This window comes from Eptesicus fuscus, chromosome 18, assembly GCF_027574615.1.
Source record: "Eptesicus fuscus isolate TK198812 chromosome 18, DD_ASM_mEF_20220401, whole genome shotgun sequence".
In the NCBI taxonomy this organism is placed as follows: domain Eukaryota; kingdom Metazoa; phylum Chordata; class Mammalia; order Chiroptera; family Vespertilionidae; genus Eptesicus; species Eptesicus fuscus.
This window is the reverse complement of record NC_072490.1, coordinates 55,506,095-55,530,912: the sequence shown is the minus strand read 5'-3', so window position 1 is coordinate 55,530,912 and position 24,818 is coordinate 55,506,095. Positions and strand designations below refer to the sequence as shown.

General features: G+C 46.1%; 2 protein-coding genes across 3 annotated transcripts in view; both read left to right on the top strand.

The window, feature by feature from the left end:
• Positions 1-4,536, top strand: part of TMF1 (TATA element modulatory factor 1) — a 37,700-nt gene extending 33,164 nt beyond the window's left edge. The window contains exons 17-18 of one of the 2 annotated variants that reach the window (XM_054708182.1): positions 2,401-2,487; positions 4,097-4,536. In XM_054708182.1, coding sequence (XP_054564157.1) covers positions 2,401-2,487; positions 4,097-4,123 — 114 coding nt within the window. In that variant the 3' untranslated portion in view covers positions 4,124-4,536. Of the gene's footprint in view, positions 1-2,400; positions 3,633-4,096 lie in introns of those variants that run through there. The other variant, XM_008154157.3, reaches the window with a different exon arrangement.
• Positions 4,537-10,990: 6,454 nt separating this feature from the next.
• The window catches only part of EOGT (EGF domain specific O-linked N-acetylglucosamine transferase), a 50,031-nt gene continuing 36,203 nt past the window's right edge, over positions 10,991-24,818 (top strand). The window contains exons 1-6 of the mRNA XM_054708183.1: positions 10,991-11,091; positions 16,779-17,008; positions 18,401-18,501; positions 19,700-19,808; positions 21,752-21,846; positions 22,191-22,295. Of these exons, the coding sequence (XP_054564158.1) occupies positions 16,793-17,008; positions 18,401-18,501; positions 19,700-19,808; positions 21,752-21,846; positions 22,191-22,295 (626 nt within the window). The 5' untranslated portion in view covers positions 10,991-11,091; positions 16,779-16,792. The remainder of the gene's footprint in view (positions 11,092-16,778; positions 17,009-18,400; positions 18,502-19,699; positions 19,809-21,751; positions 21,847-22,190; positions 22,296-24,818) is intronic.

Genomic DNA, 24,818 nt, shown 5'->3' with positions numbered 1-24,818 from the left:
TTTAAATAATTTATTTATAAGCTTTATTTAAATAATTTTATTTAAATACTAGAAGCCTGGTGCACGAAATTCGTGCACGGCGGGGGGTTGTCCCTCAGCCCAGCCTGTACCCTCTCCAATCTGGGCCTAAACGGGCAGTCAGACATTCCTCTCACAATCCAGGACTGCTGGTGCCCAACTGCTTGCCTGCCTGCCTTCCTGATTGCCCCTAACCGCTTCTGCCTGCCAGCCTGATCACCCCCTAACCACTCCGCTGCCAGCCTGGTTGATGCTTAACTGCTCCCCTGCCAGGCCTGTTTGCCCCCAACTTCCCTCCTCTGCCAGCCTGGTCACCCCTAACTGCCCTCTCCAACTGCCCTCCCTTGCAAGCCTGGTCCCTCTCAACTGCCCTCCCTTGCAGGCCTGGTCCCTCACAACTGCCCTCCCTTGCAGGCCGGGTGCCTCCCAACTGCCCTCTCCTGCTGGCCATCTTGTTGTGGCCATCTTGTGTCCACATGGAGGCAGGATCTTTGACCACATGGAGGCAGCTATATTGTGTGTTGCAGTGATGATCAATCTGTATATTACTCTTTTATTAGATAGGATAGAGGCCTGGTGCACGGGTGGGGGCCAGCTGGTTTGCCCTGAAGGGTGTCCCGGATAAGGGTGGGGGTTCCCTTGGGGTGTGGGGCGGCCTGAGCGAGGGGCCTGTGGTGGTTTGCAGGCCGGCCACGCCCCCTGGCAACCCAAGGGGAGGCCCTGGTATCTGGAATTTATTTTCCTTCTACAATTGAAACTTTGTAGCCTGGGGCGGCAGCCATTTCTGTGGCAGTTAATTCACCTTCTACAATTGAAACTTTGTAGCCTTAAGCGGGTGAGCCCAGCCAGGGTGTGCGGAAAGCTTTGCTTCCCCTGTTGCCGCCGGCAACCCTGGCCTGCTCTCTCAAGCTCCATTCTGCCGCCATTAGTTTGAATTTGTTTACCTTCTATAATTGAAACTTTGTAGCTTGAGTGGAGGCTTAGGCCTGCAACGGCTATGGAAAGCTTGGCTTGCTCTGTTACCTAGGAAACCTTGCTCTCTGTGGCTGTAGCCATCTTGGATTGGGGTTAATTTGGATACTCACCCTGATTGGCTGGTGGGCGTGGCTTGGCTGGTGGGTGTGGCTTATGTAGCGGAGTGTTGGTTAATTTGCATATTACCATTTTATTAGAGAGGATACTATTTTTATTGTTTTAATGAAGCTACATGTGCTTGTTGTAGAGTAATTTCAATAGTATAAATAGTAAAATTAAGATTGTGTTTCTGCCACCCAGAGGCAACTATTACTAACTCATTTCTGTATTAGCTTTCAGCCTTTTATAGGGCACACGTGTGTGTGTGTGTGTGTGTGTGTGTGTGTGTGTGCACGCGCGTGCATGCATGTGCTATTTTAACGTATTTGGGTTCATACTGTAAATGCATTTTATATTCTACTCTTAATCACTTGATATTGTATTGTGAAAATGTTCCCATATTGTTAAATTTTCCCAAAGCATAGGTTTTATGAGTAATCCTATGGCTATATCATAATTTATTTAATTCCCTTGCTGGTGGCTGTTGAGGTGGTTGTGAGTTTTTTAACTTGATTTTTAAAAGGTGCTATAAACAACTTTATGCATAAATCTCTGTCAAAACCTCTGGCTCTTTGTTTAGGCATGTGGTTACTGGGCCCACGTGTGCTTTTGTTTGATGCACCTGGAGAAATGGCTTTCCATACCAGATGCTTCTTTGAGTCAGGACACAGGGTGTGAATGACCTGGTGTTTTCACACCTTTGGGGTTGACAGTGCTTGATTGTATGTTTGTATGTGTAGGGGACATACGTAGTAGTGAATACTACATTCTAATTCTTTTCAGATTTGCCTTTTTCTTAGCAGAAATTCTTGCTAGACCCAAGCCATAAGCTGACCAGCTCTGAGTCTTAGTTTGTTGGAAGTGGGAATTTCACCTTTAAGATGGTCTTTACAGGTATTTTAATAAGATGTCGGGAGCAGCTAAAAAATGCTAGCCAGAAGTTATTTTAATCTTAAAAACCCCTATCCTCCCAGGGCACTTTAAAGATACTTTTGAAGGTAATCTTTGAAGTTTCTATAGAACTAAGCATTTTCCTAAAAAGTAAAGAAATATGGCATGACAAATATGCAAAATAAGTCTGTAGGGGGACAGAAGAGTGATTGCCATGTGGACGGTTTATTTTTTAAGTTCTTTTACTTGCTATTTATTCCAACAGACTGGAGTATGAATTTAATTTTCATAAGAGCTGACTATATACTTTTATTTAGATTGTAATGTATTTATTGGTGACTTGTTTATGATAATATAAATATAATCAAGATGTTCTGTACAGTTACTTTACAAATTGTAAACAAATCTGTTTTGTAGGATTTGGATCAGAGATACAACACTATTCTGCAGATGTATGGAGAAAAAGCGGAAGAGGCAGAAGAACTTCGATTAGATCTTGAAGATGTAAAAAATATGTATAAGACTCAAATAGACGAACTTTTAAGACAGAGGCTCAGTTAACTTCTGAAAATTACATTCCTATCAAACTGAATGTAATCATTTAATAAAAAAAGGCAGACTTTCAATAAATTCTCTTATAGAATTAGAAAGTGGAATTTATTATAGAGTTAAAAAATTGAAGAAAGTTTTATAGTATATAGTAATATTTGCAGTTAAATTATTTTGTGCAATATTTGAACTTTATTTTTGAAACTATCTTTAAAGATTTATTTTTTAAAGCATCTTTTTTTTTTTTCCCCCCATGAATAGCACCGAGATTTATTACTTTATCCTTATATCAGTATGGTTAGGGAAGAAGAATGGTGTTCATACATTGTATTATAGATAAAAACTAATTATATCTATAATTTATATGTGTTTGTATATATTGAGAACATTTAATGAGTGATATTGACATATTGAAACTTTGAAATCTTTCACATTTAAATCTTCAACATTTCTAGTTACTGCTCATGAAAATGGACATTAAGTGTCCAATTAAAAAAATATATTAAACTTCCTGTTATTAAATTTTGAACTGAATATTTTTCCTTTAAAGTAGAAGTCACACTGACACAGAAGATTAAAGGATGAATAAATTAAAAACATTTTTGTGGCCCTAGCCTGTTTGGCTCAGTGGATAGAGCCTGCAGACCAAAGGGTCCCGGGTTCGATTCCAGTCAAGGTCACATACCTTGATTGCAGGCTCCTCCTGACCCAGGCCCTGGTCGGGGCTTGTGCAGGAGGCAACCAATCGATGTGTTTCTCTCACATCAATGTTTCTCTCTGTCTTTCCCTCTCTCTCCCACTCTCTCTAAAAATCAATAAAAAATATCTTCAGGTGAGGATTAACAACAACAAAACACACCCAAAAAACTAAAAACATTTTTGTGGTCTGAAGGTTTATTTTACCCAGATTCCACAATTAAGTCTGTACAAATTGTGTTACTATCTGGAGCAAGCTAAGCTACGCAGTTATCTAGGCATGGCTGGATAATGGGGAAAATGTGCTTAGTGATTTGTGATGGTATCAGGAACAATATAAGCGATTTTGAAGAGGTTTTGTTTTCACTATCCTATGAAATGAATCAATAAAATTGTTAACATAATTTTCTCTTGAAAATTTTTTCACATTTTGTAAAACCTTATTTGTAGCACATTAAAAGTGAATGTTTCATATTACAGAACATTCATAACAAAAATAGAGAAACTGTAGGAATCAATTTAAATTTGGCATTTGCAGTTCTGTGTAATTTATCATTTTATTTTTTTCTTGAACCTTTAAACACAAAAATAGTGCATATAGCTTTAAAAAATAGCTATGCCTTCTTCCCAATGTTATTTTATTAAGAAGTTAACCAGTCTGTGTTGTATACTTATGAAATATTTTAATACCTTTTATTACTGAAAGTCATTTCGCTGCCTTTACTTACAAATAAAAATTCTCAATTGTGAGTTAAATTTTAAACACTAGAACTTTGGAGTATTAACTATAAGTAAGCCATGTTAAGGAATTGAATACTTTTCAGGGTAATTCAAGTGACACATTTTTTCTTTCCTTTTTGTATTCCAGACCCTATTTCTGGCACTGGATTTCTGATGTTTATTTAGCATTAGTAAATATTCTTTCAGAGTGAGCCAAATTCATAAAATTATATTTCTATATTTTAGTGGTAAGATCAATGTAATCGCTTTTTGTCACCTTGATTTTTTTTTTTTTTTTAATTCAGGGGCTGACAGGAAATGGCAAGACTGATAGCAATAAGAAATATACAGAATTAGAAGATATAGGAAACTTAAGTTGCAAAATTCTGACAAATGTTTGAAATTAGAAGTTTAGGAATTATGAAATTGTTTTTAAAATATTCATTAGTGAGAGAAAATTTAGTTGTGGGGAAAATTTAAATAAAATGATATCTTCTATTTTCATATTAAACATTCTCTTCTCTTAATCCTTCTTAACATTAATAAAACCAGTTCAACTTAAAACTTTAAAGTGTTTTCAATTTATTTAATTAAAAAATTCAAAGCAGCTAATTTCGTCTCTGGCTGTATATAACCATATGTTGTTCTTTATCTGCAAATGAATAGTTGATATTCATACTGATCCTGTTTTACTGTAAACTTAGATATCTCAATACATTTATAAGTTGAGAAGTATACTAAATCAATTTCTTGAAAGACTCCACTAAGTAAAAGAATATGTATTGAATATTGGTTGCCATATTTTGCTTTGTCATTAAGGCTTCTCTATCCATATTCTAATAATATTTTAATGGATAAGAATATAGTTTGCAGTTAGATGTTTCTATTCTTGGAAGAAAACAAAGATACTACAAATCTTAATTTCAAGAATATGAAAGAAGAGTAAAAGAGGTACGGACATTATTTTTTATGTATAGACATCTAAGCACAGATGCTAGGCATCCTTCCAACTCTGGGGAAACTAAATTGAGAATACCATTCCTTTTCCCCCTTTGCTTCTGTTTTGAGAACTTCCAGTGTTACAGTACTTAGCACATGGAGGAATGTATCTATATTGTGATTTAAGATATTCTAAGTATGGGTAATTTCTGACCTAAGGAAACATTAGTTTTTGTAGTTAAATGAAAAGAATGTTCAGCCTAGTTGGTGTGGTTTAGTGGTTGAGCAGTCCCTGATCAGGGCATATGCCTGGGTTGCGGGCTTGATTGCCAGTGTGGGGCTTGCAGGAGGCAGCTGGTCAATGATGCTTATTGATGTTTCTGTCTCTTTCTTTCTGAAATCAATGAAAATACATTAAAAGAAAAAGAATGTTCAGGAAAAATTTGTTCTCACGATCCCTCAATTGGCATTTGATTTATTAATTGAATTAATTAGCCATAGGAAAACAAATGAATATTAGAAGTATATGATTTATAGTATTTAGAAAGTAGCCATAAGAAAACAAAATGACTGTAGATACTTTATCTTGTTTTACTTCTGTTAGTTTAGTATGTATACATTTGTACTATTATACCATAATTTTTCATTTTTATTAAAAAAATTCTCACTATTCATTTTTAAATTATAAAATTTTGTAAAGGGCTGAAAGTATGATTTAAGCAAATTGATATAAACATTTTAATTTTAATGAAATAATCCTATCTAATAAAGGGAATATGCTAATTGACCATCACTGTCACAAATATGGATGCACCCACAGATGAGGCCAAGTTCCCATAAGGAGCCTTAACGAACAATCAGCAGGGACCTGAGGCTATGTCCTCCCCTGTCCCTGTGGGGCTTGATAGGGGACCTGAGGCCATGCCCCCCACCCAGCAGGGTTTGACAGGGCATCTCAGGCTGTGTCCCCCACCTGGCAGATCTTGATGGAGGACCTCAGGCCACGCCCCCCATCCTGGCGCTGGGCCAGGGGACCTGAGGCTATGCCCCCTGCCTGGCAGGGCTTGACAAGGGTAGGACTGGCCGGGTCTGGATCTAGCCAGTGGTTGGGGGGCGGGCAGTCGGGTCGGGGTCTTACGCGATTTTGAGGTGCATGTGGGTGGGCGGGGACTTGATTCTGGGTCCCGTGGTGTGCCCCAGACTCTAACAGGAGGAAGGTTTTCATATACATTTTACTAATTTTCTTTCATCTCTGACACTTCTATTATAGAGAAAGGGCAAATAGCAATATTAAATTATTTCCTCTAATTAATCCCCTTTTAATGTGCATGAATTTTGTGCACCGGGTCACTAGTGTAAATAATAAGCATGGATCTAATTTGAATAAAATTTTTAAAATAGTAATAATGTATTTCATTTTTGACTTAATTTAAAGTGGTCAATACCAATGAATGGAGCTGGTACTGTTTTATGAATATAACTTGTATAAGTTTGGAATTCATATTTTAAGAAAATGAGGATAAGCCATAATTTTTTTTAGGCATTATTAAGACTATTAGTATTAAGCATACTTTTTCTAATTAAGATGTATTTTTGGAAAATAATTTTAAGACTTACTGATTGTTTATAACTGGCAATTACTGTAAGGATGATTTTTGTGTCTTTTAAAAATCTTAGTATCAAAATATTATCCTAAATGTCTTATAATATTTCTATATTCAGATAACAGATATGCTACCCTCTGTTTTTGAGTTTATATTGGGGCTTATACTCTTGAACTTTGCAACTTAATCCCTTAAAATTCTTGTAAGCTATTGCTTTTACACATATCCATGTGTGATCTTTTAGCAAACAAAGATCTTTTAACAAGATAGGATGGAAATTAAAAGTATCTTCTTAATACTTTTTTTCAAAACAAACAGAACACACACAAAAACCTCAAATGCTTCAGTATTTCAATTGCAATGCAGAGAATTTACTCTAGTGCTGTCCAGAATTTATTCATCATACTGTCCTACTCCCTAATAAGATACCTTTAATTTTAGAATCCTCAAGTAATCTATATATATATAAAAGCCTAAGCGACCAAACAACCAAATGACCAGTCGCTATGATGTGCACTGACCACCAGGGAGCAGACACTCAACGCAGGAGTTGCCCCCAGGTGGTTAGTGCGCTCCCACAGCCAACCTCCCCACTCTCCCCACCTCCCCGCGCCTCCATCAGCCCCAATCGCTGGCCAGGCTAAGGGATCCCACCTGTGCACGAATTTGTGCACCAGGCTTCTAGTAGTGAATAAGAGGTGTGAACGAAAAAGGGACTATGTAGAAAACTGGACAAGCTCAGGGGCTACTCGGCATGCCCGACGAGCCCGGTAACCGAGTAACCACACCGGTAACTGAGTAACCACACCGTGGTGTGGTCGTAAATTCTTAACTGGGTTGGTCATAATGGTAGTTTCCTTAGCAAAGGGGTTATCTTTGCCTTAAGTGAGCCCTGTGCATTGGTGTTTTTTAAATTGAATTAGTTGGGATAACATTGGTTAATACACGTTTCAGTTGTACATCATTATAATACATCATCTGTATATTGTGTACTCAAAGTTTAGTCTCTTTCCATTACCATATAGTTGACTGGTTTGGCCTCTTCATCCTCTCATTGTTGCAGAAAACCGGAGAAGAACCAAGCAATACTTAGAGAGATGGAGTTACATTTATTACATGCGGGTCCAGAGGAAAATGTCTCTCAAATTCTGGGCCCCAACATGGAGGAACTTTCCCTATTTATATGTTTTTACCTTCTTTGTCTCCCAAATATGGGGTGTTTCTGGCCCCTTTTGCAAGTTCTTAAAGAGCCCCTATGTGCTGGGGCCTTGAGACCTCAACCAGAGGCCTGGCCTGGTGCCAGCACTGATAATTTTGTCCTGGGAAGGTTTAATGGCCTCTCCAAAGTGGGAGTAGTCTTATTTTCCTTATTATTTAAGCAAGCAAGCATTTACAGAAGCCAAATAGCAGGGTTAAATTTCAAACAGTTTTTATATAAGATGGATGCTTCATCATCACTGCCTTCCCCTCTGGTAACTACCATACTGTTGTCTGTGTCTGTGAGTTTGTTTTGTTTGTTCATTTGTTGCTGACCCAGGGCACATTGAGGGGGTTGGTTAGTAAATGGTTTGCATATACCCTATTCCATACAAAATTCAGGAATACATAGGATCCCAAAGAATTTGAAAAGGCATTGTATACCTGCACTTAATCTTTATTTTTTTAAAATATATTTTATTGATTTTTTTACAGAGAGGAAGGGAGAGGGAGAGAGAGTTAGAAACATCGATGAGAGAGAAACATCGATCAGCTGCCTCCTGCACACCCCCTACTAGGGATGTGCCCGCAACCAAGGTAACATGCCCTTGACCAGAATCGAACCTGGGACCCTTGAGTCCGAGGCTGACGCTCTATCCACTGAGCCAAACCAGTTAGGGCTGCACTTAATCTTTAAATCAATATTTTGAAGTTGATGCCATTATCAGCTTCATTTATTTTTTATTTTTATTGATTTCAGAGAGGAAGGGAGAGGGAGAGAGAGAGAGAGAGATAGACACATCAATGATGAGAGAGAATCATTGATTGGCTGCCTCCTGCATGCTCCCTACTGGGGACCAAGCCCACAACCTGGGCATGTGCCCTTGACCGGACTTGAACCCAGGACCCTTCAGTCCACAGGCTGATGCTCTATCCACTGAGCAAAACTGGCTAAGGCTATATATATATATACTAGAGGCCCAGTGCATGAGATTCATACACTCAGGGGGAGCAGGGGGCCCTCAGCCCGGCCTGCACCCTCTCACAGTCTGGGAGCCCTTGGGGGATGTCCAACTGGCCAGCAGCCCATCCTTAGTGCTGCCGAAGAGGCGGGAGAGGCTCCCGCCACAGCTGCTACACTCACTACACTCACCAGCCGTGAGCCCGGCTTCTGGCTGAGCGGCACTCCCCCTGTGGGAGTGCACTGATCACCAGGGGGCAGCTCCTGCATTGAGAGTCTGCGCCCTGGTGGTCAGTGCACATCATAGCGACCGGTCACTCTGCCGTTTGGTCGATTTGCATATTAGCCTTTTATTATATAGGATATCTTTATTGTGGCAAACCAGCTTGTTAAAAAAAATATTTTAAATGACTGCAATTAATTTGAATCAACTAACAGGAAAGCTACACTTCCTGTACATAACAAAAGGCAAGTAAGCTGAGAAAAGCATTTTCAAAAATTACTATCCTGCCTGGCAAGCATGGCTCAGTCGTTGAGCATCAACCTATGACGCAGGAGGTCACGGTTGTGGGTTCGATCCCCAGTGTAGGGCGTGCAGGAGGCCACTAATCAATGATTCTCATCATTGATGTTTCTATTGCTCCCTCTCCCTTCCTCTCTGAAATCAATAAAATGCTAAAAAGAAATTACTGTCCTTATTGGTATGGGGTGGGCAAAGTGTGAAATAGGCCAAGTCCTTTACATAAACAGTAAATGAGCTAATACTGTAAAGTGATTCAGAACAATTACTGGCACATGTCAAATACCATGTGTTTTTGTGTTATTTGAAAAAAATCCAGATAACAATCCTAATTTAGCAGGTTATTAACGGAACTTGTAGCACCTAAAAACTTATTTTAAGAGCATGTAAGCCTTTGGAGATGTGGTAGGCAATTAGACATGAGCAGAGGAAGAACAATGGGCCAGGTACAGGTCACCAGGTGGAAAGCCCTGGGTGCCTAGCAAAGGACAGTGGTAGGGTGGGACCTCGCCCTCAGGGTGACCTTTTCTCCCCTAGCATTTGCTGGTCATGCCTTTTGGACTCCTGACCTTTCCTCCCTAGAGATAACATTTAGGCCTCAGTTATATTTCAGCTCCAGGCCCAGGAAAGCAGCCAAACCAGACAAGTGACCCCATGGCTGACCTCAGGACCAGCTGCATTGAATAATGACCCCTCTCCAGGCTCAGACCCATTAATCAGTGGAGACCTAGACCCTGAAAGGACACCCCTGGAAAGCTGCTGAATATTCCATTGAGATCTTCCCCCGGGACTTCCCCTAAAACCCTTAGGATGGAGGGCTCAGTGCCTCTCCTGCCCAGGAGCACAGGGAGCCTATAACCCCAGCGCCCCCCCCCCTCCCCCGCCAACTGGTTTCCTAAGCCCATCTCTTCTAGGAATTACTTCTTCCCCCTCTGCGATTTACCAAATAAACGTTCTCTTATTTGGGTCTTGGCTCTGATTTCTTTCTTGGCCAGAATTCAGGTTACCGAGGTTGCTGAACCCGGGTCCGGTCAGACCCCACCCGTCTAACACCTGCTGCCCACAACAGAAATAAACTGTTGTTTTTCCTCATGATCGTATCACTTAATACTGGTGACTTTCTGTGTCTGAGCATAAGTTTTCTTTGTGTCAACCTCCATGTAATCCGCCATCCGTTCAAGTAGAGTCAGTACTGATCAACTCTAGTATGCTCTAGACCAGTGTGGTGGATGGGGGTTCAAGAAACGATACAATAAAAGTTAAAGTAATTATAAAATAACAAAATGGTAAAAATTAAACCCCACAGAGTAGCATTTGAACTTGGCGAGTTTTCTGATGGTGGGGAGAGAGGCGAGTACACTACACAGAGTGTGAGTGGACCCCAAACAATCCACCCCAGAGAGTGCCCCAGCTCTGAAAGCCAGGGCGGCCGCTGGGTCCTAACTAAGGGAACAGTAAGACCCGCCTCCACGCCAGGCGACCAGAGGGAGCAGAGCCCGTTCCCCCTGCCCTGCCCTGGAGCCGGGACAGGCCCGAGGGGGCAGTCCGCTGCTCTCCCAGCTCTGCGGCGCCCGCACCCCAACCCGGCCAGGGGCGCGGGGGACGCCGGCCCGCCCCGCCCCGCCTCCCCGTGCGGGATCCCCTCCCGCCTCCCCGCCTCCCCGCCTCCCCGCCTCCCCGCCTCCCCGCCTCCCCGCCTCCCCGCCTCCCCGCCTCCCCGCCTCCCCGCCTCCCCGCCTCCCCGCCTCCCCGCCTCCCCGCCTCCCCGCCCGCGTGGGCTGGCGGAGCGGGGCTCCCTGGCGCCCCCTGGCCCGGCCCGGCGCGGCGCGGCGCGGTTTCCGCTGAGCCGCAGCGGCGAGTTCAGGCTCCCTCCTCCTGAGCAGCGGCCTCTCCTGCGGCTGAGCCCTGACTCCCCGGCTCAGGTGGGACTCGCCCCGGGACCCGCGGCGCCTTCAGCACCCCCTTCCCCTCCCCTCCCTTCCTTCCCCTCCCCTCCCTCCCCGCGGCGGCCGGGCTGCGCGCCCCTGATCCCAGCGCCTGGCTCCCGGCGCGGCTCCGCGGGCTGCAGCCTCCCCGGCCCCGGGCGCTTGGCCCCTTCTGGGTGCGGGCGGCGCCGCGTGGCCCTCAGGCGGCCGGGGACTGGGTCGGCGGGCGCGGCGTGCGGGACAGGGTGCGGGCGGCCCAGGATCTCGGGGTCCCCGAGGCAGCCCCGCAGGGCCCAGGTGTGGAACCGAGCGCGGCTGGGTGGCCGCGGAAGGGCGCTCGCGCCGACTCCGCAGCCTGGTTCCCCGTGGACGGTCTGGCCGCGCTGCGGGCATCTCCGCGGGCAGCCAGGCCGCTCACCCGGCCAGCGGCCGCCGCCAGGGGTCGGGCACCGCGGGGCGAGCGCCCAGGGGCCGCTGATTCCGACGCGTGCAGCTTCCCATTTGTCCACTGCGTCCCCGGAGCTTGCCCGTCGGCCTGGAGCACCGCCCAGGTCACCCCCTGCGCTCCCGGTCAGCCGCGGTGCTTCCTCTCTCACCTTTTAGGCTTCGCCGCTTTCTCTGGCCTCCTTCGGGCCTTTGGAAATCCGCTCCGGGGACGCAGGAGTGGAGGGAGCCGGCCGCCTGGTGCGGAAGGAAAAAGCAGCTCAGCTGCTAAAGCTTCCATCGGCCTGAGAAGGGCCCCCACCCGTCCCCGGGGGCCTGGTGAGGACTCCACACCCCACGGCTCCGCCAGGCCCCAGGGTGTGCCTCCTGGCACCCGCAGCCGCCTGCCTCCAGCTTAGGCAAGTGGGTATGTGCCCTCTGCGAAGCCAGGCTTCTGATCTGATTTGGATTTTCCCATGACCTAAGCATTACCCCTCCGTGGATCCGTGGGTCCGTGGGTTTACTTGGGACTAGAGCTCAGTCCAGGACAATACACGTGGATAACCCAAGGGCAGGAGGACTTGGTCACAACAATGACTTGATTTCTGGGGAGGATGAGTCAAAGGATAGGATGTCCGGCCTCTTGCCGGGAGGCTCCAGGCCAGTCAGTGTGATTCAGTGAGGGTTCCTAGGTTGCGAGCAGGAGCTGTTTGCTGTAGGAATGCTTACCCGCCTGTACCAGTGGATGCCTGCGTACAGCGGGCATCTCCCCGCTCAGCTCGAGGTGGGTGCCTGTAACTCTGAGTGTGGTTTCATTAAGGCAGAGACAGCACCAGCCACCAGGCCTTTTAGTTCGGCCTTAGCTCACTAAATGCCAGGCCCTTGGCTTGCAGGTTATCTCATCCAATTGTTTCCTCTCTTACTATTTCCATGGACTCAGACTATCACCCGCGTAGTAAAATCTACTTCTGCATCTTTTTAAGGTAATATGTTTCATTTCTGACAGGCTTTATATATCTGAAACATTACAACAGCTGCTGGGAGGTTTTGAGGATTAAAGTGTTAAATATGTTCATTATAAGATACTATTACTATTTTTAAAAAAATATTTTTATTGATTTCAGAGAAGAAGGGAGAGAGAGAGAAACATCAATAGTGAGAGAGAACCATTGATCGGCTGCCTCCTGCATGCCCCACACTGGGGATCAAGCCCTCAACCTGGGCAAATGCCCTGACTGGGAATTGAATGGTGACCTCCTGGTTCATAGATCAATGCTCAACCACTGAGCCATGCCGGTTGGGCGATACTGTTACTATTAAATGTACTTTTTGTAAAGATTTTTAAATTGATTTTTAGAGAGAGAGGAAGGGAGAGGGAGAAAGAGAAACATCAACGTGAGAGTGAAACACTTACCAGTTGCCTCCCACATGCCCCCTACTGGGGATCAAGCATGCAACCCGGGCATGTGCCCTGACTTAGAATCGAACCCACAACCTTTGGATGCACAGGACATACCTAACCAACTGAGCCACACTGTCCAGGGCTAATTTATACTTTTAAATTTTATAAACTTGCAATCAACTCCCTGTTCGATAAAAGTCCTAACCAAAAAGATTAATTCAGATCACCCTTACAACAGATAACAGTATAGTCTAGCTCCACCTAAAAGAAAATCGGAGTTTACACTCCAGAGGGAAAGGGTCTCTCCTTGGTGTGCCCCTGTCCGGAGGGGACCGGCTGGCCTTGGAAGTTGGGGCTTAATGGAGCAGAGCAGTCTGCTTCCGAAAGCCCCCTGTTTATCGCCCACAGTGAACAAACACTGATTTTGAAAGCTGAGTTTCCCAGTGGGCCCCGGTGACAGCAGACCTAGCCGGGAGCAGCTAAGGTGTATACAACTCGATCACCTTGTGGAAAGAACACTTTTTTTCTTTTTTCTTTTATTGATTTTTTACAGAGAGGAAGGGAAAGGGATAGAGAGTTAGAAACATCGATGAAAGAGAAACATCGATCAGTTGCCTCCTGAACACCCCCTGGGGATGTGCCCGCAACCAAGGTACATGCCCTTGACTGGAATTGAACTCGGGACCCTTCAGTCCGAAGGTTCGACGCTCTATCCACTGAGCCAAACCGGTCAGGGCAAGAGCACTTTTTTTAAATAGAGAAAAGATACCACTAAAGTGAACCGAGAAGATTATTGTCTATGATATGTTGTCTATGATACTGTGGTTATTGTCTACTAGAGGCCCGGTGCATGAGTTTGTGCACGGGTGGGGTCCCCAGGGGGTAGGGGGAGCTGGGACATGATTGGCCCTCTGGGTGGGCGGTGGGACGCCCTTACCGGCCTGGATCTGATCCGTCTGCTGACATTCCCACTGGTCGTTGGGAGCCACCTGGCAGCCACTTTTATATTGTTTCTTCCGTGAGGAGCATCTAGGGAGGGGAAGTGGCCGGTGCCTGAGGCCGACTTCCAGGAGGCTGGCAGCGCTGTCAGGATCGTGCCAGCGGTGCTGGTTCATCAGTGCCTGGCCCGATCTCCAGAGATCAGAACTGCAGGACTACTGCGGGAGTGAGTGGCTGCTGCCGGGCTGGTGGGCCATGGGAGGGGTCTGTCAGCTGAGTGGCACTCCCACTGTGAGAGCACACTCATCACCAGGGGGCAGCTCCTGCGTTGAGCATCTGGCCCCCTGGTGGTCAGTGCATGTCATAGCGACTGGTCGTTCTGTTTGTTCCGGTTGTTCTGGTCGTTAGGTCACTTAGGCTTTTATATATACTAGTATACTAGAGGCCCGGTGCACGAAATTTATGCACTGGGGTGGGGGTCCCTCAGCCCAGCCTGTGCCCTCTCACAGTCTGGGAGCCCTGTGATCGATCGCCCCAAAGAGGTAGGCCCTGCCCACCTGGCCGGGGCTCCACGATGGATTGCCCCCACAGAGGGAGGCAACGCCCACCCACCACAGCCCTCCAGGCCACCGCCTGGACCTCCCCCTTTGGGGTGATCATGGAGCCCCCCCGATTGATCAATCGCCCCGCTGGCCAGTGGCCTGGGCGATCATGGGGTGATGGCTGGGCCCCCGACCAATCTCATCGCACCTGCCTTGGCTGGCCTGGCGCCAGTGGGTGTCATAGTGTGGTCATCTGGAAGTCGTCCAGAAGGGAGTTCGGCTGTCTGGTCTAATTAGCACATTATGCTTTTATTATTATAGATTATAGATTATTATAGATAGATGATATAGAGGGAAATCTGGTCCAAGAGATTTAGATGGGGAGAATTGGAAGTGCACTGAGGTCTGTAACCGTTATCTCTTCGCAATTCTGAGCAGGACGGGGAGAGCCTCGGGGAGGCAGACTGCCTGATTTCACTCCTGGAGTTTCCACGTCTTAGCTCTTACTACCATCATAGCTTGTTATACACCCAGGAGCATGTTAGCGTCACAAGGGCAGGGAGTCCAGTTCCTGGCTGCGTGCTGTTGCTGCATCCTCGGTGCCGTGTCCCTGGCGCGTGGTGTACTTGCTCATGCTGGTTGTATTATCATCTCACTCAGCAGACGCGCTGGCTCCGGCCATGGCACTTCTTTTCCTCTGTCTCTCTGGCCTGTGTCCCTGCTCCTCATCATTCAGGTCTCCGCTCAGATGTCATTGAGCACCCTGCACCCCATCCAACATGGCTTTAAACATTTGTTTTATTATTTTTAAAAAATATTTTTATTGATTTCAGAGAGGAAGAGAGAGAAATATCAATGATGAGAGAGAATCATTGATTGGCTGCCTCCTGAATGCCCCACACCAGGGATCAGGGATCGGGGATTGAGCCCCCAACCTTAGGCATGTGCTCTGACTGGGCATTGAATTGTGACCTCCTGGTTCATAGGTCGAGGCTCAACCACTGAGTCACGCCAGCCAGGCTAAACATTTATTTAATAAACATACAAAATTTAACTAACCAGGTACATCTAAACACTTTAGCAATATTTAACGCATAGCCCTATGAGGAAGGCTTATTATAATTTCCATTTTACAGATGGAAAAGCTGAGGTACAGAAAAGTTAAATAACTTGCTCAAGGTCATACAACTTAGGAAGCTGCATCTGATTCAAATCTAGTTGGTCCAGTTTTAAAGTCCAAGTTCTTAACTATGTTATGCTATGTTGTCTATCATATTACTTTTATTTCAGGCATCAGCAGACTGGGTCATATTAAGGCCGTCCTCCCATTTTTGTAAATAAAGTTTTATTAGAACAGCCACACCCCCCCTCCTTCTGCTGCTTTCCTGACAAAGGCACCAGCGGAGTAGTTGTCACAGAGACTACAGCCTGCGAATGCAAAGTGGAATTGGCCCTTCGCAGGAAAAGGTCACGGCCCCTGGGTTACTTGAGTCATAGCCCGTGTCATCGTCTGAAGTTGTGTGTTGTTTATTTTATGTCTCTTGCACTAGGTTACAAGCTGCAGGGGAGCAGAGGTTTTCTTGCTTTGTTCTCCCCTGTATTCTTAGCTCTGATAAGAAAAAAAATATTCTGAAATGTTCTCAATTAAATTACAGCAGCTGGAGAGCGAGAGAAAGAGACAGCGCTGTTAGTCTGAGAATGGCTACGGGCCTGCTAACAAAAAACGAGTCACATTCTTGTTTTACCTGTTGGGATTTCGGGTTAATTTCCAGGTGGATATTCTGCAGATTATTTTAGCCAGGCACCATCTAATCCCAGGAACCCCTGCCTCTCCCAGCCAGCCCATGGGCGCTGGCGTTTTCCTGCAGACTCCCTGTCTCCTGCAGGGGCGTCGCCGCCCCCACCGCTTTGCCTGTAGCTCCCGTAAATTCTCCCCGACCACTTCCTTCTTCCCCTGCCCCTCCTGGATGTGTACTGATGCTTGCAAAACTCCAGGAGGACAGACATGCTTTATCTTCTTGCATGCTGCTGCGGGTGTAGACTCCGTGCCCCAAGACCCATCTTCATTTCGGCTAGCTTCTTTGGCTCAAGAAAACCTTACTTTTAAAAAGACTTGTAAAAAAGATGAAGACTTGTAATAAAGATTAACGTTTTTTAAAAAGTAAAAAGATTTGCAGCCACGGAAATTAAAAAGTTTTAGTGTAACAGCTCCTAACACAGGGCCTGGCCCGTAACAGGTGCACCATCAATGCTGTGTTTATGGAATAAAGGAACATGATGCAGTGATGTAGCCAATGTAATTATGCTGAGCGCTGGCCCCCTTCGATCGATTGTTCAAGGGTATGTTTTGAGGGACGTGTTTACAATTTGATCTCCAGGTGTGGAGGCTGCGATGTTAATGCTGCTTGTCTTTGGAATGTGGCTTCATGACCTCCCACTGAGTCGCCCGGAGGAGGCTGCGCCCCGGGTCGGGGCCGAGGGCGCCCGGGGCGGGCCGGGGTTTGACTACGCCAGCATCCGCCTGCCGGAGGAGCACATCCCCTGCTTTTTGCACAATAACGGGCACGTAGCCAGCGCCTGTGAGAGAGACGCACACTGTCCTTATAAGGTAGGCTACCTCCTTGTTTATTAAAGCGTGCGGTTCAGACCAGCTTACTAACGCTGCTTTACAGCTTGAACTCGAAGGTAGCGTTTTATCTTTTGGTTGTAAGGTGAGTTGATCATTGTATTTCATATAAGGCTTCTAACGACCAAACTTTGCTTAAAACTATGTCCCACTCACAGCAGTGAGATTTAAAATCTAAATCACTAGTAAAGTAAATAGGAAACCAATCCTATTTGTATACTCCGTAACTGAGTCCAATTAGATTTTTTGCACAAAAGAATATCTAGTTCAAAGTCACTAAAGAATTTGACACCTCTTCCTTCTTCAGCTGCACTGGGTCTGTTTCCGCACTTCATTTCGATAATCACACCTCTGCCCCGTCTCCGCATAATTAAGGTCGGTGTGGAGGCTGTCCTGGTGTAGAGCTGTTGGAAAGGCCTCAAATGGGAGCCCGTTAAGGCAGCTCAGGAGGCCCTAGAGATCAAAGCTGGCCTGTGGGGCACTTCCTTTCCCACGGTGCTGGCACAGGAAGCCGGCTGACAGGAGGCCTGGGAACCACACACGCTGCCCCTGGGCGGGCAAGAGCCTGCGGGCTCTCTGGCCACCAGCAGCTGCTGTGCCCCCCACGGCTGCATAGCTCTCCATGTCTCCTGGGATCTCTGCTGACCTGGATGGATGAGTGAAGTTGCTGATCCATTTGGTGGCAGAAATTCCATTTTAGATGACTTTTAGGGTCTGATTTTAGAATCAGTTTGCTCACTGAGAAAGGAAGGCTGATTCATGAAGCTGCTTCCAGAAATTTCAGTGCAAGTGGTCTTTGGTAGTCAGGTAAAGCCTGGACTTTCGGTTAGGGAACCAACATGGGGAGGGGCTGGTAATTAAAGGTAATTGTTGTTAAGAACCTTAAGACTCCTATTCTTAGAGTTTACTCTTGTAATTTTTATTGCATGGTAACATGTAAAAGTGAAAGTCCTATAATGCTTTGTTTCTTCATGGAAAAATCTAAGGGTCCTCTCTCACTGTCAGAAGGGAGCCTCATCTAAATGCACATTGTCAGGGGCGCAGAAGGAACGCAGGAGGCCAAAAGGGGGAAAGAATTGTGAATTTATTAGGTCATCTGGGTACCAGATGGGCTGAGCCCCCAAATGGCGCCAGCACCAGGGACTGGGAGTCAGAGGCGCTAAAGGAATCGAGGTGGGCTTTTTCAGGTCGGAGAATTCTCTGGGCAGGTCCGGATCCTGGAAAGGTCCAGAGGGGAAGGAGAAAGGTTTTAGCAAGTGGAAGGTGGTCTAAGCGAAAGGGAATGTCCGTTGTGAAGTGGCCTAAAGGTCAGTCTCCCAGGGAAGGGAGACTCAATTATTTGATCAGACCCAACACACGTGTTTTATGTTCTAGAAACACTTAGAAAACCTGAAGTTCTGCTGGGGCTATGAGGAATCCTGCAGACCCGAGTTCCGGTTCAGTTACCCTGTCTGCACCTACGTCGACATGGGATGGTAAGGTTCCCGATGGAGTAATGCCTCCCCTGTAAGCCTCCTTCACGGCCGGTAGGCTGTGCGCCCGTTCCCGGCGAGGCTCTCTGGTTTTAGATAGTAACTCCTTTAGATATCAGTTTGCTCACAGGATCATGGGTTCAACCTGACTACCCCCAGGAATAGCTGTCATTTCCTCTGTCAGGGGGAGAAACGGCATAGGTCACAGAAAATATTCCCCCAGCAGACACTAGGAAGATAAACTGATGTTCTCCTCACGATTCTGGAGGGGAAAGGTAGGTGTAATCGAAACTGGAAAAGTCGGTGTTTGTGCTGCCGGTCACCACCAGAACCAGTAAGTAGAGGCGAGGATTGAGTCTTTACGGGCGCTTTATTCAGAGGGCCTGCAACCTGAGAAGACGGCGGGTTGTGTACCCTAAAAAGACTGTCTTACCTGTCATCTCAAGCCAGCGCTTTTATAAGGAGAAGAGAAGTGTAGGTAAAGGTTTGGAATTCAGGAGCAAGGAGGTAAGGGGTTTGGAATTCAGCGGAAAAGGTTAGCCAGGTAAAGCTGCGTCTGTGATTTTCCCAGCATCCTCTCACCTGCTGACGGTGACTCTCGATCTGCGTCCCGGGCGGTGGGCCTTCCCTCCCGGGAGCACCCTGGCTCAGAGGCATCTCGGCCATGCGCAGTCCTGCTGGGGCACAGGGTCAGATGGCTGGCAGGTCTTACATTCCAGTCCCCAGAGCAACAGCCTTCTACATGCATTGATTACCAAGCCTATTAACTATACCTAAAGCTAAACATTTTTAACATCTTGAGACCCCGCCACAATGACTGTAATCATTACATTCACGGTGGCGGGGAGGAGTGTGGGTGGAGGTGGAAGAGGCACAGAGGGGATAAATGGTGATGGAAAAATAAAATAAATAAAAATGCATGCCAGGTTAATGGAGTAAGTAAAATACAGTCTCATTAGTAGTCCAGTTCCAGGTGACCCTAACTTAATACGTTTTTGTGTGCATTTGTATTTTAAGTGAGTACGTCTGTAAATAACGTATTTTGGTAACTTATTCATGTAGCAAAGGATCATTTTAAGAAAATTATGATAGTTTACTTAAAAAATTAATGAAAAACGTATAGCAATTTAACCTTTCGAAAGAAGATTCAAGTCTCAGAAAAAAGAAAAAAAAGTGACGGAAAGTCTTTATTTGCAAATAGGACGGACACCCTGGAGTCAGCCCGGGACACCTTCTGGCAGCAGGCGGACTTCGGCTACGCGGGCGCGCGGCGGCGGGAGCTGCGGGAGCTCTGCCGGCCCGAGCAGACGGTGGGCTGGCGGCGGGCGGCGGGTGGGCGGTGGGCGGGCGGCGGGCGGGCGGTTTATCTAACCTGCTCCCGTGTTTAGATCATGACGAGGAAACAAGGTGACGGCCTTGAGAAAGGACTCCTCGCTCCCGCGTGTTCATTGGCTTGGACTCTTTTAACTTCTGGAAACAAGTTGTTCTGTGTCCTTTGGGAACCGTGTCCTAGTTTCACACGAACATCAGGTGGCCGTGTTGTGAGGCAGTAAAATATCACTAGGATTAGCATTCCCCCCCAACATGTGCTAAAGAAGAAAAGTTGATAAAATGCATCTTTACAAATTTGCTTGCAAGTAGTTTGGGACAGATGAGACACCTCACCGTGCTGCTCATGTTTGCTTAGGACTCACAGTTTGCAAACAGCTGTTCTCTGCATGTGAGTGGTTGGGTTCTCACAAGCATAGCAGAAGGCGGGCAGACAGGCAGCCGGGTCCTCAGCGACAGGAAGCAGCTTCGGTGAGACCAGCAGCTGCTGCGGGGACTGCGCGCCTAGAATTAGAACGCAGGTCTGTGCGCTGTCCCCTCGCCGCAGCGCACTCCGCTGGTAAACGCACCTTTGCCAGAGGCAGCCGGGGGCAGTCAGAAGGACAGGGCCCACACCGCAGGGTTCAAATCCTGATTCCTGGACAGGCACCCAGCTGTCTGTTTTCCAATTTCTTCTGCTTTTTAAACTTTAAAAAAATAGAGATTTTTATTGATTTCAGAAGGAAAGGAGAGGGAGAAACATCAATGATGAGAATCATGGATTGGCTGCCTCCTGCCTGCCCCACACTGGGGATCAAGCCCACAACCTGGGCTTGTGCCCTGACTGGGAATTGAACCATGACCTCCTGGTTCATAGGTCGATGCTCAACCACTGAGCCACATCGGCCGGGCAGTTTCTTCTGCTTTGAAGCCAGCCTGTTTCAGAGCTGGTGGTGGGGATGAAATGAGATTCTGTAGTAAAAACGCTCAGTGCAGGGCCGCGTCCAGGCAAAGGGCTCGGTGTTGGTTTTTACAGGTCCAGGGAGTTGTAGGCACTTATGATTAGGGTCTGTTTTCCCATGTGCTTGAACCCTGGCCAAGCCTCGGCTATCTCAGGCTTCTCCATGATCTGCAGGCAATCAGGAAATTAAAGAGAGATTTTTTAATGCACTTGCATGTGCTCTGTAGCGTTTGGAGGCTGTCACATAATAGAACGAGGCACTTCTAGCAGGAAGGTTGGCGGGACCCACCCTGCTGCTCGTGCCCGTAGCAGACCCGTCTCACCCGCCCAGTCTCCGGCCGGAGCCGGCTGTCTGGACAGGGCAGGGCGGAGCCACGGCGCCCCCGGCACACTCCTCCGGCGGTGTGTAGAATGCTTTCCTGGCCAGTCTGCCTCCATGTGCTTTGTGCTCTCAGAGTCGGATCCCTTACCAACGGTGGACTCCAGAACACCGTGCCGGTCGTGGCCTTGTGTTCAGGGGAGTTACAGGAAAAACAAATGGCATTTAATCTAGAAATAAAATCCAGAGCAGATAAAGCTCTAGAAATTCCCTCTTCCAGCACAAACCAGACTGGCAGAGACAGGAGCAGGCTCTGGCGGCCGCCTCGCCAGCTCGCTTGTCAGTGATTTAGAAAACACTGCCCTCGCGTCACCGTGGAGACAGGGACTCCGCCAGCTCTGTGTTTGCAGACAGCACCTCTTATGGAATTCCGCTCTTGCTTTATTTAACAAGAGGTGATATACATAGAACATGGGAGCTCTTAGTCACTGGAAAATGTGAAAATGGGCAAAACTGTGTGGCCGAAGCCCGCGTGGGAGGGAAATGTCCTAAACAGAAGCAGCCTTGGGGAGCGTGCCTCGTCACTCCGTGGGGCTCGATCTCCAGGTGCACATGCTGTCCTCGGAATGTTAATACTCAGAGTTGTTTTCTCAACCTTATTTCAGAGTGACTCGAGTCTGGTATGTTCCCGCTACCTTCAGTATTGCAGAGCAACCAATCTCTACCTTGACTTAAGAAACATTAAGAGAAACCATGACAGGTACTTAAGTGGTTGATGTTAAAAATCGAATGGAAATTCTGAAATATTTCAGGCCCAGGGATATGCCTTGGGTTTGCTTCATAAAGATATGGCGATGAGGCCGGGACAGGTGGAGGATGGGGCACTGGATTGGCCACGAGTTGATTGTTGTGAAGCTGGGTTTTGGGTCCATCAGCGTCCTTCCTGTACCATTCTGCTGCTTTTATATACATTTGAAATGTTCTATTATAAAGAGTTAAATTCTGATGAAAAACTGATTTTGGTAAACCACTTTGGTTACAGCTCATGTGCTTGAGTCCTAAAAAAATTTTCCCAATGTAATATAATCTTTTGTTATCCACCAGGTTTAAGGAGGATATTTTCCAGACTGGTGAGATTGGAGGACACTGTAAACTTGATGTGCATACGTTGATGTCTGAAGGTCAGCGCAAAAGCCCCCTGCAGTCTTGGTGAGATTTTTTTTTTTTTGCTATGTTTGTAAAATATTTGCCTTTATTTCTGGAACTCGCAGATTGTGGTAGGGAATCTCAAATGGAAAGTTTTACTTCATTTGTGAATAATTTGGCATGAGCTTTCAGGAAGTGATGGCTACAGAGCAAATCCACCAGTTACAACTGAATTAAATATATGTTTATAAAATATTAGGAAGTATGATATAGTACATTCTGTTTGCTAATGAAAGAAAAAAACGAGTTCAAAATAATGAATTTTTATTAACTCATAATTGCTGTGTTTTGGGGAATACATTTAAAAAAGAAACACAATTTATTGAAGTCTGTAACAAACGTAGAGAGAAGTATATAGTTTGGGTCGTGAACGAGTGAACCTACCTGTGTGACTCTGACCCAGGTCAGAGACAGACCATCATCAGGGGACATCTGTAATACTTTCAACAATAAAGACAAATTAAAAAAAACAGGCCATCATCAGCACCCAGACTCTCTCCCAGGCCCAACCCTGTCCTCCTCTCCAAGATAAACACTGTTCTGTCTTTCAACACCATTGACCAGCTTTTTGAACTTTATATAAATTGGGGAATACATTTTGATTTAAAACATTTTTAAAATTAAACTAGTTCTGTGTTTACTAAGAAAGTTATCATCTCTAGAAATGAAGGAATTAGGGTAATTTAAATTTTTTTTATTTTAAAATACTTTTAGACTCAGAAGTTTAAAGATAGTACAAGGAGTTCCCATTGTAGCCTTATCCTGGCTTCCTCGAATGGTGACATCTTACATGACCATAGCACAATGATCAAAACCAGGAAACTGACACTGGTTCAATATTGATTTATGAACACATTTGAATTTAAGTATTTGCTTATATACTTTAATTTTTGGGGATGCATATTTCTGAAGTTTATACCACACCTACCACAGTCAGGGCACAGACCTGTCCCAGTGTCCCAGAGAGATGCTCTCTCCACCTCTTTCCAGCTGGAGGTCCCAGCACCTGGTTCTGGTGTGTGTGGGCGGTTTCCCCACCACCAAGCAATTCTCCAAAACCACCTGGGCGTCCTGCAGTGCACCTCAATTCTGATGCCATGTCCCAAGCAAGGTTAAGGGTTCAGTCCCTCAAGGCCAGGTTGTCACGTGTCCTCTGACTATAGGTTGGAGGATCTAAGGGTCCCCTTCTCGGGTTTAGTTTGCCAGAGCTTTGAAGAACATTTTAATTATTAGGTGGTTTATTATAAAAGCGTATGGCTCAGGAACACCAGATGGAAGAGATGCGCAGGGTACGTGTGGGGAAGGGATGCCGGGCTTCCGTGTCCTCTCCAGGCACAGGAGTCTCCAAATCTCCAAGAGTTCCCCAACCCAGAAGCTCTCCTTTTCGTTTTTTATGGAGGCTTCATTGTGTAGGCATTGCTGATTAAACCATTGGCCACTGATTGGTTCAACCTCTAGCCTGTCTTCCTATCCCGAGGTCAGGAGGTGGGACTGAAAATTCCAAACCTCTCATCACGTGGTTGGTTCTTCTGGCAACCAGCTCCCAACTTTAAGGGTGGGCCAAAAGCTACCTCGCTAACACAACAGAAGACACCCTTATGATTCTCCTGACCTCAGCAATCCTAAAGGTTTTAGGAGCTCTGTGCCAGAAATGGGGAAGAAGATCTAATGTAATATTACTATAAATCACAATATCACAAGTCACATAGGATACTCTTATGCTAATTTCTGAGGTCAAGCCCTCATTCTAAGGAAACCCTTCAGGATAATAATCTACGGTGCATCTGTGTGACATTTTATAGTCGGCCGTGCGGGATCTTCTTTGATTTAACAGACTTTTGCAGTAGGAGCTCCTGTATTCTAATGCGTGTTCTTAGTCCTGTATATTTTGTTATCTGATTTCACATGGTAGCTGCCTAGGGCATATTTGTATTAGTTGTTTATTTCCTACAACAAATTACTCCAAAAAATACTTTGGAGTATATTTGCATTCATTATCTATTGCTATGTGACACATTACTCTAAAATTGGGCAGGTTAAGACAACAAACACTCATCATCTCTCGAGGTTTCTGATGGTCAGGGTTTGGAGGCGCCCACGCTGGGGGCTCCGGCTCAGGGTCTCTCACAGGGTCCCAGTCCAGCTGTTGACAAGAGCTGCAGTCATCTCTAGATTTAGCAGCCTGGAGGTTGCTTCTGAACTCATGCTTGTTGTTGTCAGTTGACCTTAAACAAGTAGACAGCTTGCCCTGGCTGGTTTGGCTCAGTGGATGGAGCGTCGGCCTGCAGACTGAAGGGTCCTGGGTTCGATTCCGGTCAAGGGCATGTACCTTGGTTGCGGGCACATCCCCAGTGGGAGGTGTGCAGGAGGCAGCTGATTGATTTTTCTCTCCCATCAATGTTTCTGGCTCTTTATCCCTCTCCCTTCCTCTCTGTAAAAAAAATCAATAAAATATATTTAAAAAACAACAACAAAAAACAAGTAGGCAGCTTGATATTCCTCTAGCAAAACATGTTTATTTGGGTA